Here is a 15,745-nt window from a genome sequence, read left to right on the forward strand (position 1 = left end):
CCCCCCCAGTAAATAATAATAATTTGGGCAAGTGCCTGTAGTCCCAGATACTTGGGAGGCTGAGGTGGGAGGATTGCTTGAGTCAGGAAGTTGATGCTACGGTGAGCCATGATTGTGCCACTGCACTCTCCAGCCTGGGCAACAGAGTGAGAGAGTGTCTGGGGGGGAAAAAACTAGAAATGAAAGAGGGGACATCACTAGTGACCTTATAAAAATTAATAAGATTATAAAGAAATACTATTAACAGTTGTGGCTGGGCATGGTAGCTCATGCTTATAATCCCAGGACTTTGGGAGGCTGAGGCGGGTGGGTCTTCTGAGATCAGGAGTTTGAGTCCAGCCTGGCCAACATGGTAAAACCCTGTCTCTATTAAAAATTCAAAAATTAGCCAGGCGTGGTGGTACATGCCTGTAATCCTAGCTACTCTGAGGCTGAGGCAGGAGAATGGCTTGAACCTGAGGTACAGAGGTTGCAGTGAGCCGAGATGGCGCCACTGTACTCCAGTCTGGGCAATAGAGTGAGACTCTGTCTCAAAAAAACAAAAAAACAGTGGTATCCCAGTAAATTAAATGGCTTAGATGAAGTGCACAAATTTTTGGAAAGACAAAAACTACCAAAACTGACTCAATAAGTAACAGACCATGTGAATAGACCTGTAACATGTGAAGACATTGAATTAGTAGTCACAGAACTGCCTGCAAAGAAAAAGCCTACGCCCATATGGCTTTACTGCTGAATTTTACCAAATATTTAAAGAAATAAAGAATATAATTCTTCACAAAATCTTCCTGGGGAATACTTTCCAACTCATTTTATGAAGCCAGTATCACTCTGATATCAAAGCCAGACAAATATATCACAAGAAAATATAAACCCATCTTTTTTTTTTTTTTTTTAAGAGACAGGGTTTCACTGTCACCCAGGATGGAGTACAGTGGTGTGATCATGGCTCACTGCAGCCTGGAACTCCTGGGCTCAAGCCATCCTGCTGCCTCAGCCTCCTGAGTACCTGGGACTACAGGTGCACACCACCAGCCTGTCTGATTTTTATTTTTTAATTTTTTTGTAGAGATGGAGTCTCACCATGTTCCCTAATCTGGTCTTGAACTCCTGGTTTCAAGTGATACTTCTGCCTTGACCTCCCAAAATGCTAGAATTATAGACATGAGCCACTGTACCTGGCCCTTGTGTGTTAAAAAAAAAACCAAAAAAACAAAAAAACAACACATTGTAATTTCAGTAGGCACAGAAAAAGCATTTGACAAAATCTGACACTCTTTATTGATGAAACAGTCAACTGAGAATAAGAGGGAACTTCTCAGCCCGATAAAAGTGCACTCACAGAAAATCCAAAGGTAACATCATACTTAATGTAAAAGACTGCTTTCATTCTAAGGTCTAGCAAAAGACAGGGATGTCTGCTCTATTTCTATTCAACATTGTATTGGAGACTCTAGCCAGGGTAGTTAGACAAGAAAAAGAAATGAAAGACATCAAAATTGGAAAGGGAGAAGTAAAGCTATCTGTTTGTAGATGACATGATGTGTATCAGATAAAGCATTAGCAACAATTAAATAAGCAGGATTGTAGAATACAAGATCAATATACAAAAATCAATCATATCTTTCTAGATTTGTGATGAACAATCTGAGAATTAAAACAATTTCATTTCCATTGGCATAAAATTAAATACTTAGGAATGAATTTAACAAAAGTATAAAACATACTCTGAAAGCTACATTATAGACAGAAATTAAGATCTAAATAGAACTCCTATGTTAAATAAGTGGAAGATTTAACATTAAGGTGCTGGTATTTCCCAAATTGATCTACAGATTCAGTGCAGTCTCCTATCAGAATCATAGCTGACTTCGTCGTAGAAATTGACAAACTGATTCTAAAGTTCATGTGGAATTGCAAGGGATCAATAATAGCCAAAACAATCTTGAAAAAAGAACCAAAAAAGTAAGAAGACTCACATTTTTCGAGTTCAAAACTTACTTTGAAGCGGTGGTAACCAAGACAGTGTGGGGCTGGCACAGGGATACACATAGAGATCAGTGGAATAGAATTGAATGTCAAGAAATTAAACCACATATATGTATATAGTCAGCTGGTTGTCAACAAGGTGCTGTCATGGTCCGTTTGGGTTGCTGTAATGAAATACCGGAGACTAGGTGGTTAACAGACAATAGAAATTTATTTCTCACAGTTCTGGAGGCTGGGAAGTCCAAGATCAAGGCACTGGCAGATTCAGTGTCTGATGAGAGCCTGCTTCCTGGTTTACAGATGTCTTTCTTTTCTCTGTGTCCTCACATGGCTGAAGGAGCATGTGAACTCTTTGGGGGTCTCTTTTTAAGGGCTTTAATCATATTTATATGGACTCTATCACTAAGGGCTAATCATCTCCCAAAGGCTTTACCTTCAACCTCTATCACATTGGGAGTTAGGATTTAACATAAGAATTTTGGGTGAGACACACATTCAGTCTGTAGCAGGTGCCAAGACCATTCTGTGGAGAAAGAGGAGTCTTTTCAACAAGTAGTGTTGGGATAACTGGATAGACACAAGCAGAAAATGCAGTTGGACTCTCATATCATGCTACAAACAAAAATTAACTCAAAATGGATCACAGATTTAAATGTAACAGGTAAAACTCTTGGAAAGAAGTACAAGGTTAAGGATTCTTGGATATGACACCAAAAGCATGCACAACAACAACAAAAAACAGATTAATTTGGACTTTATCAAAATTAAAACTTTTGTGTTTCAAAGGACACCAAGAAAGTGAAAAGACTATCTATGGAATATATTTGAAAAGCATATCTGATAAGTGACGCTTATCTAGAATGTAAAAAGAACTTTTACAACTCAATAATAAAAGGACAGCCTAATTTAAAAATGGGCGAAGGCTCTGAATATACTTTATTTTAATGGGAGATACACAGTTAACACATATATATGTGAAAAGATGTTCTATCTCATTTGTCATCAGGGGATTGCAAACCAAACCTACAATGAGATGCCACTCACACCCGCTAGGATGATTTCAATGAAAGTTTTAATAGTAAAGTGCTGGCAAGGATGTGGAGATACTGCAAGCCTTATATGCTGCTGATGGGAATATAAAATGGTACAGCCACTTAGGAAAAACAGTTGAGCAGTTTCTTAAGCAATTAAACATAGTTACCATATGACCTAGCGATTCTAGGTATGTAACCCAGAGAAATTAAAATGTGTAAAACTTGACCACAAATGTTTGTAGAAGTGTTATTCATAATAGCTGAAAGGTGGAAACATTCCAAATGTCCATTTGGAATTCAGCCTAAAAAGAAATGAAGTACTGATATATGCTACAACATGGATGAACCTTGAAGACACGCTAAGTGAAAGAAGCCAGTCACAGAATATTACATATTACATGATTCTGTTCTGTTCATGTGAAATGTCCATAATAGGGACGATAGCTTAAACAATACAGGATTTCTTTTTGAAGTGATTAAAATGTCCCAAAATTCACTGTGATGAAGGTTGTACAAGCTGTAAATACACTAAAAGCTGTTGAATAGCACATTTTAATAAAACTATTAAAGTAACCTGGCCAGGTGTAGTGGCTCACGCCTGAAATCCCAGCACTTTGGGAGGCCAAGGTGGGAGGATCACTTGAAGCTAGGAGTTCAAAACCAGCCTGGGCAACATGATCAGACCCTGTCTCTACAAATAATAAAAAAAATTGCTGGGCGTGGTGGCATGCACCTGTGGTCCCAGATACTCAGGAACCTGAAGCAGGAGGATTGCTTGAACCCAGGAGTTTGAGGCTGCAGTGAGCTATGATTGCACCACTGTACTCTAGTCTGGGTGGACAGAGCAAGACCTTGTCTCAAAAAAGGCAGGAGTTGGGGAGGGGAAGTAGCCATTTCTGATGTCCCTTTGGGATATCTGCATGTAAAAGACTGAGCTCCTAGAATAACAGAGCTCTTCACAGTAAACTCATTTGTTCTCTCCCCACTTTTATTGTAGAAATCATGACCACCCCAGGAAAAGAGAACTTTCGCCTAAAAAGTTATAAGAACAAATCTCTGAATCCAGATGAGATGCGCAGGAGGAGGGAGGAAGAAGGACTACAGTTACGAAAGCAGAAAAGAGAAGAACAGGTAAATCCTTTACCTTTATTCATTTCTTTTAAAGAATTTAATGTTCCATTTTAAGCCTGAAACTACCTTCTTTTATTTTAACAATGTTGTGTGTGTGTGTGTGTGTGTGTGCGCGCACACGCGTGTGTTCCCGTTCTCCCCTGGAAAATTACTTTTTTGGAGTGGGGATGAGGAGGTCCTGAAAAGTGGTATACAAGAATGGGGAAATCTGTCACATTTTCATTTTCTCAGCATAACTACACTGTTCAATATTTTCGCCTATTTGTTTTTAGTGTATTTTAGTTTTCTAAAGGTGCAACTTTCTTCTTTAAGATTTTTTTGGTGTATGTTTGTTAATGAATTCACAAGTGACCAATAAAGTGTTGCTGTTCATTATAAACTTAAAATTGGAAATGTAAAAATATATACAAAAAGAAAGGAGAAACCTCATAAACCAGTCCTTTGAATTCAGTAATTGTCAACAATTTGCTACACTTGTTTTCATGTTTGTCTTTACATTTATTTGTTACCTAACATTTTAAAGTAAAATTTCATTCACAGAATATGTCTTTTTATTCCAGATTATTAATCATAAAGACATTTAGAACATTTTTTTTTTTTTAGCCTTCCTTTGAAAATGCTGTTGACAAATGGTCTATTACTTTTGGCAAAGAAATGAAAAGACATAAAGGCTTAAGTGCCTTTTTTTTTTTTTTTTTTTTTTTTTTTTTTTTTGCTAAGGAGGGACTTTGGAGCCTGAAGGAGCATTTGATCCTCACTATAGAAATTCCATAAAGTCAGATGAATTAGAACCCTCATGCTTGAGAAATAAGATATTCTATTATAAATATTTTGCAGTCATAGTGAAATATTCTCAAAACAGATTTTATGAAAAACTGCATTAGATAATCCAGTTAGGTGAAGTCCAACAGTACATTACAACCTCAGTATTTTATTTGTTAGGGTTGTAGATATATGAATCAAGCACTTTATTATTGGCAAAGATACTTTGTAATATTGTAATAGACTTTATATTAAGTGTAGCAAATTATGAATTCTTGACCTTCTGCTTTATCATCTTTGAATGTATTCCCTTAATTTTCTCTTATTTATATATTTATTTATTTTTGAACTGGAAATGGATCCTTTTCTTTCAGTGAGCTTTTATATTAGCTTGTATTTTTTGGATGAATTTCCTTTTCTTTCTTTTTTTGTTTTTTTTGTGTGTGTGTGGTTTTTTTGAGACAGAGTCTTGCTCTGTCACCAGGCTGGAGTATGGTGGCGTAATCTTGGCTTGCTGCAACCTCCACCTCCAAGGTTCAAGCAATTCTCCTGCCTCAACCTTCTGAGTAGCTGGGACTACAGGCGCATGCCACCACACCCAGCTAATTTTTGTATTTTTAGTAGAGACAGGGTTTCACCATCCTGGCCAGGATGGTCTCGATCTCTTGTCCTCGTGATCCGCCTGCCTCAGCCTCCCAAAATGCTGAGATTACAGTAATTTCCTTTCCTTTTATTCTCAGAAATCATAACAGCATGGTTATATATTTATATTCATGTATTTAAATGGAATACATGTATGATACATGTGAACCCAGGTATAGGTCTGAATATAACCACCAGTGTATGGATCGTATTTGGCATAACACCATTTGAAGGTGTAGCATTGGCACGCTTTGATTAACGCAGTGTTCATTTTATTCTGTTTCTTCTTGGTGACTACGGATTTCATGTAATTAAACTTCATTATAAAATTTGTGTACTACTGAAAGCAATCTACAGATTCAGTGCAATTTCTCTCCAATTACCAATGTCATTCTTCACAGAATAAGGGAAAACAATCCTGGGATTCATACAGAACCAAAAAAGAACCCCCATCGCCAAAGCCATCTTAAGCAAAATATAAAGCTGGAGGTATCACATTAGCTGATGTCAAATTATACTACAAGGCTGTAGTAATTGAAAACAACGCAGTACTGGTATAAAAGTATAAGTCAATGGAATGGAATAGAGAATCCAGAAATAAAGCCCCATACTGTCAACCAACTGATCTTGGACAAAGTTGGCAAAAGTATATACGGGGGAAAGGATACACTATTCAATGAATAGTGCTGGGAAAATTGGAGAGCGGTATGCAAAAGAATGAAAGTGTACCCCTGCCATATACAAAAATTAACTCAAGATGGATTCAGTAATTAAATATATAACCTGAAACTATAAAAATCCTAGAAGAAAACCTGGGAAAAACTCTTCTGGACATTGATCTAAGCAAAGAATTTATGATTAAGTCCTCAAAAGGAAACATACAAAAACCAAAAATAGGTAAATGGGGCTTAAACTGAAAGGCTTCTGCACAGCAAATGCAATAATGTATTTAACAGACAACCTACAGTATGGGAGAAAATATTTGTTAACACTATCTGACAAAGTTCTAATGTTCAGAATCTACAAGGAACTCAAACAACAAGAAAAAACTCCATTAAAATGTGGGCAAAGGACATGAAAAGATACTTCTCAAAAGAAGACATACAAGTGACCATGAAAAAATGGTCAACATCACTAATTATCAAATAAATGAAAGTTAAAACTATAATGAGGCTGAGTGGGGTGGCTCATGCCTGTAATCCTAGCACTTTGGGAGGCCAGGGTGGGCAGATCACCTGAGATCAGGAGTTCGAGACCATCCTGGCCAACGTGGTGAAATCCTATCTCTACTAAAAATACAAAATTTAGCTGGTGTGGTGATGGGGTAAAGGAGGGTACTTTCAGTATAAGACTATGTTCTTGGGAATTTTCCTGTGTTAATTCATTGAGAAGCTCCTTCCTTCCTCATATCCTGTAAGTCAAATGTCGGACTTACTAGACTGGTTTTCTTACTTTTCTCTTTTTCAAACCGTGCCCTTGTTTCAGTCCGCTATCTCACTACAGCTTTCCGTTATACCTCAATTAAGAAAAATTTCTGAGGCTTTCCAAGGCTCTGTGTGGTTTGTGGGCTTGCTTCTCAACAGTATATTCCTCCATAGGCTCTTAGGTTTGATCTTCCTCCACTCTAACTTGTATGTCGTTTCTCAGTCTGTTTTTCCATTGTCGTAGATATGACTGGGAGCTACACATACTGTTTTTGTTTCTTGTCCCTTTTGTCATTGTGGGGTAGTATTTCTGAGACTAAAAGGATGGGAAGGCCTGATTCTACTACTTTTGATCTGTATGTCTCATTGTATAAGGTAGATTATTATGCTGATTAGTTTACAACTGGCATGAAAATTTTATTGACCTTGGGACGTATTTAATTAAACATATTTAATTAAAACATATTAAATATGTTTTAATCCTGTCGTGAATAGAGCTGGACAGTTCTAGGATAGTGTAGTGGATTAATGATGAAGTATTGATGATAACAGTTAACTGTTGAGTGTTTGCTATTCTAAGCACTTAATGAATTAACTTCTCTAATCATCTCAACCAAACTCTGAGGTAGGTTATTATTTTCTGATATATTACAGTTACACAATAATTGTGAATGTCTTTAAGTGTCTGATTATGGACATGATAAAGCATATGTATGTAAAAACACTGAAATGGATAGAAAATAAATTCATAGCATTACTGGTCTTTTATCTGAAACTCAGCTAAGTGGTTACAGCAGTTCAGTGTAAGTGACTGTTGCCATAAAGAATAATAGTCTTTTTCACTGGAAAGAACCTTTGCAATAATCTAGACCAGCAGTGTTAAAATTTTTATGTTCCGTGGAGCTTTGAGGCTCAGTTGAGTCTCATGCTGCTTCTGTTTCCCCATGAAAAGTTTGAAAATGGTTGAGCTATGCTGTCCAATATGACAGCATACAGTTAGCTATTGAGCATTTAATATGTGGCTAATTCAAACTGATATATGTAAGTGTAAAATTTACATTGGATTTTGAAGATTCCGTATGAAAAAATAAGTATCTCAATTTTTATACTGAAATAATATTCTAGACATGGGTTAAATAAAATATTAAAATTAATTTTATTTCCTTTTTTAAATGTGGCTACTAGAAATTTTTAAAATTTCATTTGTGGCTTTCATTGTATTTCTGTAGAGCAGTGCAGGTACAAACCATGTTTCTATTTTATACCAGAATTTTGAGTTTGAATGATTTGGCCAAGATTACGTAGCAGATAAGTAGAACCAAGATCTTTTCATATCTGAATTAGTGTTCTTTCCACAGGCTCATGCAGCATTAGGTCCACCTGATAAAAGTTGTACTGGCATGCTGTGACACAAATCTTGTGATTGTTTTGCAGGGCAGGATTGGAAAGAAAGCATAATTAAAATGTGATGGTCACAACATTGCTTTGCATGCTTAGCCCACCTCTTATAACTACAAACGATTAAATGATATTGATTATAGCTATTTGGATACCGTGGTACATCTCTTACTCTGTATGACCTCTGTTACCCTTTTGGGATTATTTCATTTAATGCCATTTTAAAGATTTTCACAGTTGTCCATCATGCTGAGACATTTTTGCTTGAGTAATTGCATAACTTGCATGTTTTCCAACCTTTTACTGCATTATAAATTGTCTTTGACAAATTTAGTATGTTAATCAATCTCGTTCTTCCACTTTTATCAAACCAGTTTTTGTTAGTGCTTCTTTTGGCTAGTAGTATTAGTTGCATGTTGGTCAGTTTTCCCTTTGATTTCACCTGCTGTTTAACCAACAGCCGCTACAGTTTTTATCACTGCATTAATAACACTTAACGTGTCTTGAAAGTGGTTGTACATTTTAAAAATATTTTCTGTTGCTAATTTTTTTTCTAGCAGTTTTGAATACTGTTGACATAGCTTTGCTGTTCAGAGTCAAATATCGCATGAGCAATTGTTTTTTTCATGACCTATAGTACTTAAAAGATTATTAACAGTATCCCACGGTACCAAACTGCCTGTGCATGTAAACTGCATGTCCAATAGATGTAATGTTCGTGACTAGGTATGATTTTGGAATCATGTAAATGTTTTAAATAACTGTAAAACAAAATTAAATCAAAATGAGAGAAGAAATCTTCAAATTAAAAAGCAGGAAACAAGTGACCTGGTTTGTCATGCTTATGGCTAAGCCACACAGAGAAGAATTAATTTAATATACCGTTAAACTATGGTAATTTGACTAATTTCCTCTGCTAGTTTATATCTTAACGACAAAAGAGAAGTATAAATGAATCTTCACTTGCTTTTGGTAATCATATAAAACTGGTAGTTATTACGAAACTATATATATTTGTATATGAATAAAGGAAATTCATATTTATATTAATATTAGAAATCTGATACTTTTACTTTAAGAAAATAAGTAAATAAGAAAATTAAAGAAGTTAAGTAAGTTTGAATTGGTAATATCACTGGGAATTTATGATATATTTTCTTTAAAAAAACAAAACACCAGCCCTGTCCTGAGAGGGCCTAGAAATAGTAAATTACCTTGTTGCAGTGAGCACTGGCATTCTGAGGTATTTAGAATTTTTCTTTCAAAGGAACCAGGTTCCTTGCAAAAATAACTGGTTCTTGGTTAAAGATAGGGAATATTTTATAAAGCAAAGAAGTTATCTGAGACCACTGGAGTTTTGTTGAAAAGACTCGGAGCTAACTTGAACTAGCTCCCATTGGGTAAAAATGGGGTATTTTGAGTATCAGGAAAGTTATAAAGACGTCTGCTTCTGGCCAAAATGGAGTATTAGGACCAGGATTTACCCTCCTACCTGAAGGAACCAGGAATAAACAGATACAATACATGAAAACAGCGGTTCAAGACACTAGGCATTAGGCAGTGGAAGACAGTGATCTCTAAAGATGGGAAACAAATGAGATAAATCCTGTGATTATCTCAGCTTACTGTTTTGAGTTTCTAGTTGTAAACATAGAAAAAGGCGCTAAGGCAGAGCCCACAGCCTTGCTGCGTTGAGGCAGAGCTGAGAGTCTGTGAATACCAGGCAAATAGAGTTCATAGGATGGAATATCAAAGAAGAGAGACCTGTATATTGAGTGAAGCCTGAAAATCTTCAAAGGCTTTCCACAGATACTCAGCAGAATGCTGATTAGCACGTGTTTGAGGAAACTACCCAAGGTTAGAGAAAATATCATTTTAAAGGATTAGAGGGAACAGTGCCTGGTACCTATACAGGGCTGGAAATAGTGCCTATCCCACTAGCTAGATTGGAGATACTCATAATTCATGAGGGATTAGGTAGAGTATTTAGGAGAGCCTTGCCTCAGTAGTTAAGATTAATGAGCTGTATACTTAGTACTGCTCCAGACTTAAGCTGACAAATGAAAGCAAGGTCCAGAAGGATCAAAAAGTTTCCATATAACTTAGCTGTATACCAAAATGGAGCTCAGGAATGTTTATAGGAATACAAAAATGCCTAGTACATGAGGTAAAATTGACATTGTCTGGCATCCAAAGATTGTGACATATGCAAAACAGGAAAACACAACACAATGGGGAGAATGATCAGTTGAAACTGACTCACCTGATAAAGATAAGTTAGAGTTAGCAGGTAATAAAATTTAAATGGTTATTATAACCATACCGTATTCCATATGTTCAAAAAGTTAGAGATATGGAAGATAAAGACTCTACCAGGCATGGTGGTTCATGCCTATAATCCCAGTGCTTTGGGAGGCTGAGATGGGAGGATCGCTTGAGCCCAGGAGCAACATAACGAGACCCGGTCTCTACCAGAAAGTAAATAAATAAGTTAAAAACTTGTGCCACACACTATGGTCCTAAATCCCAAGGTTGAGGTGAGAGGGTGGCTTGAGCCCAGGAATTTGAGGTTTATTCCTATGACTGTGCCACTGTGCTCCAGCCTGAGTGACAGAGTGAGACTCTCTTTAAAAAAAAAAAAAAAAAAAAAAAAAAAACTAATAAAGTAAAAAGGTATGAAAAGACTCAATTTGAACTCCTGGAGATAAAAACTGTGATGTCCAAGATGAGAAATTCACAAATGGGATTAATTACAATTAGAAATTGCAAAAGAAAAGATTAGTGAACTTCTGGGCATAGGAATAGAAACGATCAAGAATGAAAAAGAGGTGATACCCCCCCTTTCCCCACGCCCCGACACACACACACACACACACACACACACACACGGGCAAAAAAAACCACAAGTGAGTTATGGGACAACTTCAAGAAACCTGAATACAGACAATTGGAGTCCCCAAAGGAAAAGAGAGCGTGGAAGAGAAAAAATACTTAAAGAAATAATGTTTGAAAACCTTTTATAATGAAGAACTGTAAATCCACTGATTGAAGGAACTAAGTGAATCCCCAACACAAGAAAGATGAAGAAAACTGTATCATGGCACATCATAGCCAAACTGCTCAAACCTAATCTTAAAAAGAAACTCTTTAAAAACACCCAGAGTAAAGACATGTTACATGCAGAGGAACAGAGATAAGGATGACATCAGAGTTCTCATTGTAAACAATACAAGCCAGAAGACAGTGGAGAAGCATCTTTAAAGAAGGAAGCTGTCAACCAAAGAATTCTTCACCACCAGACGTTGCACTGAGACAGAAGTAAAATAATGTCCTAGATTACTTGAGCAATTCCCAGCTATCAAATTATTTTATCTGTAAATACTTCAGTATGTATCTCTACAGAATAAAGATTCTTTTTTTCTTTTTTGGAGACAGAGTCTCATTCTCTTGCCCATGCTGGCTGGAGTGTAGTGGTGTGATTACAACTCACTATAGACTCAATCTCCCAGGCTCAAAGTGATCCACTTCAGCCTCCCTAGTAGCTGGAACTGCAGGCACGCACCACTATGCCTGGCTGATTCAAAACTTTTCTTGTAGAGATGGGGTCTCACTATGTTGCCCAGGCTGGTCTCAAACTCTTGGCCTCAAGCAGTCCTCCTGCTTTGGATTCCCAAAGTGCTGACATTACAGGAGTGAGCCACGGTGCCCAGCCCTGGATAAAGATTTTTAAACTTAAAAATCATCAAAGAGCCCTGTCAGCTTTTCACCTCAAGTTTTAGCAGTCTTTGATGGTCCCTTCCTAGTTCCATTACTTTTATAGGAGTTACGGTGATCATTTCTTCTGCTTTTATTAGCTGGAAGGTCATTCAGAATAGTGTTATCATACTTTAAAGAGTTAGTTTCTTAATATTAAGCATCTAGTCAACATTCAGATTTTCTGCATTGTCACAAAATCTTATGTTTGTTTCTTAGAGTCAGAAACTAAATAAGTCATACATTGTATTTGATACTGTCTCTTAACCGTTTAAAAAAATTTTTATTAATAATTGGTGAAAACAAAATTCTTCCTCTTACCCATTTTTAGGTGTGCAGTTCAGTAGTGTTAACAATATTCACATTGTTATATAACATATATCTAGAACCATCTTGCAGAATTGAAATTCTATACCACATTAAACAAGTATTCCTCATTTCTCCTTTCCCAGCTTCTGACAACTGACATTCTACTTTCTGTTTCCATGATTTTGATTTCTCTAGATAACTTGTATAAGTAGACTCATACAATATTTGTCCTCTTGTAACTGACTTATTTCACTCAGCATAATGACTTCAAGGTTCATCTATGTTGTAGCTTATGACAGGATCCCTTTTTCTTTAAGCCTGAATAATAGTCCATTGTATGTATTACCACATTTTCTTTATTCATCTGTTGGTGGACATTTGGGCTGCTTCCACCTCCTGGCCCATGTGAATAATGCTGCAATGAGCATGAGTGTACAAATATCTCTTTTGATATTCTGTTTTGAATTCTTTTGGACATATACACATAAGTGGGATGTCTAGATCATATGATAATTTCATTTTAAATATTTTCTATAGCCTCCCTACTGTTTTTCATAGTGGCTACACATTTTATGGTAGTTTTGATTTCCATTTGTCTAACGGTAAGTGATGTTGAGCATCTTTTCATATGCTTGTTGGCATTTGTATGTCTTTGGAGAAATGTCTATTTGGTTGTTTTGCCTATTTTTTAATTCATTACTTGGCTAATCCTTACATTCTGGTTTTGTCAGCCTGATCTGTCATTATAAAGAGCCCCGACAGCTTTTTACCTCAAGTTTTGGCAGTGTTTGATGGTCCCTGCCTAGATCCATTACTTTTGTAGAGGTTACAGTGATCATTCCTTCTGCTTTTATTAGCTGGAAGGTCACTCAAAAGAAGACCTTTCCCTTAGCTACAGTTGACATAGGACAGAGAAATGCTTGATTCTCTTCCTATATATTTTTTCATAATGATGAGTTGGTTTCTTAGCATCCTCCAAAGGGATGAAATAATGTGTGCTTTAATATCATTAAGAATGCACAGAATTTAACATGGAATCTTTTAAAAATAGGTTTATGACAGTCTGGTTGACAGTCTGTGAAAACCATCACCATAATTAAGTTGTGAACATATTCATCTCACCCAGAGGTTTCCTAGTATACTTTTTTAGTACATTTTTCTCTACCCCTTTCCTCTGATCTATTTTCTGTTACCACTGATTAGTTAACCATAAATGGAATTATGCAACGTGTATTCTTTTTCTTTCTCGTTTCACAGAATTTAATCATTTTGGTATTCACTTATTGTTTTATGTATGAATTGTTCATTCCATTTTATGATTGAGTAGTATTCTATTGTATAGGTAAACAACAATTGGTTTATCCATTTACTTGTTGATGGAATTTGGATTATTTCCAGTTTTTGTTGATTACAAATAAAATTGTTAGGAACACTCATGGACAGCTTTTTGTGTGGATATAACTTTTCTTTGCCCTCAGATAAGTATCTAGAAGTGATATGGCTGGGTTGTATTGCTGGTGTATACTTAAGGTGCTGTCAACTGTTTGCCAAAATGGGTTGTACTATTTTACCTTCCCATGAGCAGTGTATGAGAGTTTGAGTTGCTACACATCGTTGTTCACACTTGGTATGGTCAGTCTTTTCTATTTCAGCTATTCTGAGGGATATGTAGAAGTACTCCATGATGGTTTCGGTTTTCATTCACCTAATAAATAAAGTTATGAGCATCTTTTCTTTTTTAAAAAAGTTTATTTTTAATTGGCAAATAATAATTGTGTATATTTATCATCTTATGTACTTCTTTGTGGTGTGAACATTTAATATTCACTCTTTTAGCAATTTTGACTTATGTAATACATTATTATTAACTGTAGTCACCATGCTATACAATAGATCACCAGTGAGCATCTTTTCATGGGCTTATTTGCTGTGTATCTGCTTTAGTGAAGTCTGTTAAAAAAAATTCCTTTCCAGTTAAATTTTTTAATTGAGTCGATTGTCTTCTAGATATGTCTTTTGCTAGGTACATGTTTTACACATATTTTCTCCCAATCAGTGGCTTGCCTTTTCATTTACAAAAGTATATTTTAAAGAACAAGCATTTATTTCTGATGTGAGGTACATGTTAAGGGTTCTTTTTTTTTTTTTCTATGGCTATCCAGTTGTTCAGGTGCCATTTATTGTAAAGATTATTTCTCCCTATTGAATTTCCTTGGAAACACTTACCGTTGACCGTATCTGTATAGGTCTGTTTCTGGACCTCTACTTTGTTCTATTGGTCTATTTATATAGGTTAAATACCATGCTGGCTGATAACTGTAGCCTTAAGATTAGTTTCAAATCAGGTAGTGTTAGAGCACTTTTTCTTTTTCAAAATTGTTTTTATCTGGGCGCAGTGACTCATGCCTGTAAACCCAGCACTTTGGGAGGCTGAGGCGGGAAGATCGCTTAAGTTTGAGACCAGCCTGGGTAAGATGGCAAGACACCATCTCTACAAAAAGAACAAAACAACAGCAACAACAACAAAAACCAATTAGCATGCACCTGTAGTCCCAGATACTCAAGAGACTGAGGTGGGAGAATTGCTTGAGCCCAGAATTTTGAGGCAGCAATGAGGTATGATTGTGCCCCTGCACTCCAGCCTGGGTGTCAAAGCGGGATCTCATCCCTTAAAAAGTAAAACATTGTTTTGGTTATTATAGGTCCTTCACATTTATATGAACTTTAGAATCAGCTATTCAGTTTGTACATGAAAGCCTACTGGGAATTTGATTGGGATTATGTTGAATCTATAAATCAGTTTGGAGAATTGATACTCTTAAGTTAAATCTTGAGTCCTCTGACCCATGAGCACAGTATCTTCATTTATTTATGTCACCTTTCTTTCTTTCTTCTTATTTTATTATTATTATTTTTGAGATGGAGTCTCACTCTGTCGCCCAGGCTGGAGTGCAGTGGTGCAGTCTCAGCTCACTGCAAACTCTGCCTCCCTGGTTCAAACAGCTCTCCTGCCTCAGCCTCCCAAGCAGCTAGGATTACAGGCGCCCACCACCATGCCAGCTAATTTTTATATTTTTAGTAGAGATGAGGTTTCACCATATTGGCCATGCTGGTCTTAGGTGATCTGCCTGCCTTGGCCTCCCAAAGTGCTAGGATCACAATCGCGTGAACCACTGTGCCCGGCCACATTTATTTTTTATAATTGAGATTTTAGTGGTTGTGTTGAGGATCAGTATACAGACGTTTCAATTTGTACACAGTTCTTAACATATGTACTGAAAATCTAAAAAGCTGTGTATTGTA

General features: G+C 36.4%; 1 protein-coding gene across 1 annotated transcript in view; it reads left to right on the forward strand.

Moving 5' to 3' along the window:
- The first annotated feature begins 3,986 nt into the window (after positions 1-3,986).
- KPNA1 (karyopherin alpha 1 (importin alpha 5)) overlaps positions 3,987-15,745 on the forward strand; it is a 76,906-nt gene continuing 65,147 nt past the window's right edge. Inside the window, exon 1 of the mRNA XM_011971570.1 lies at positions 3,987-4,154. Within this exon, the coding sequence (XP_011826960.1) occupies positions 4,026-4,154 (129 nt within the window). The 5' untranslated portion in view covers positions 3,987-4,025. The remainder of the gene's footprint in view (positions 4,155-15,745) is intronic.

The sequence above is a fragment of the Mandrillus leucophaeus genome, unplaced genomic scaffold (assembly GCF_000951045.1).
Source record: "Mandrillus leucophaeus isolate KB7577 unplaced genomic scaffold, Mleu.le_1.0 Scaffold123, whole genome shotgun sequence".
Taxonomy (NCBI): Eukaryota; Metazoa; Chordata; class Mammalia; order Primates; family Cercopithecidae; genus Mandrillus; species Mandrillus leucophaeus.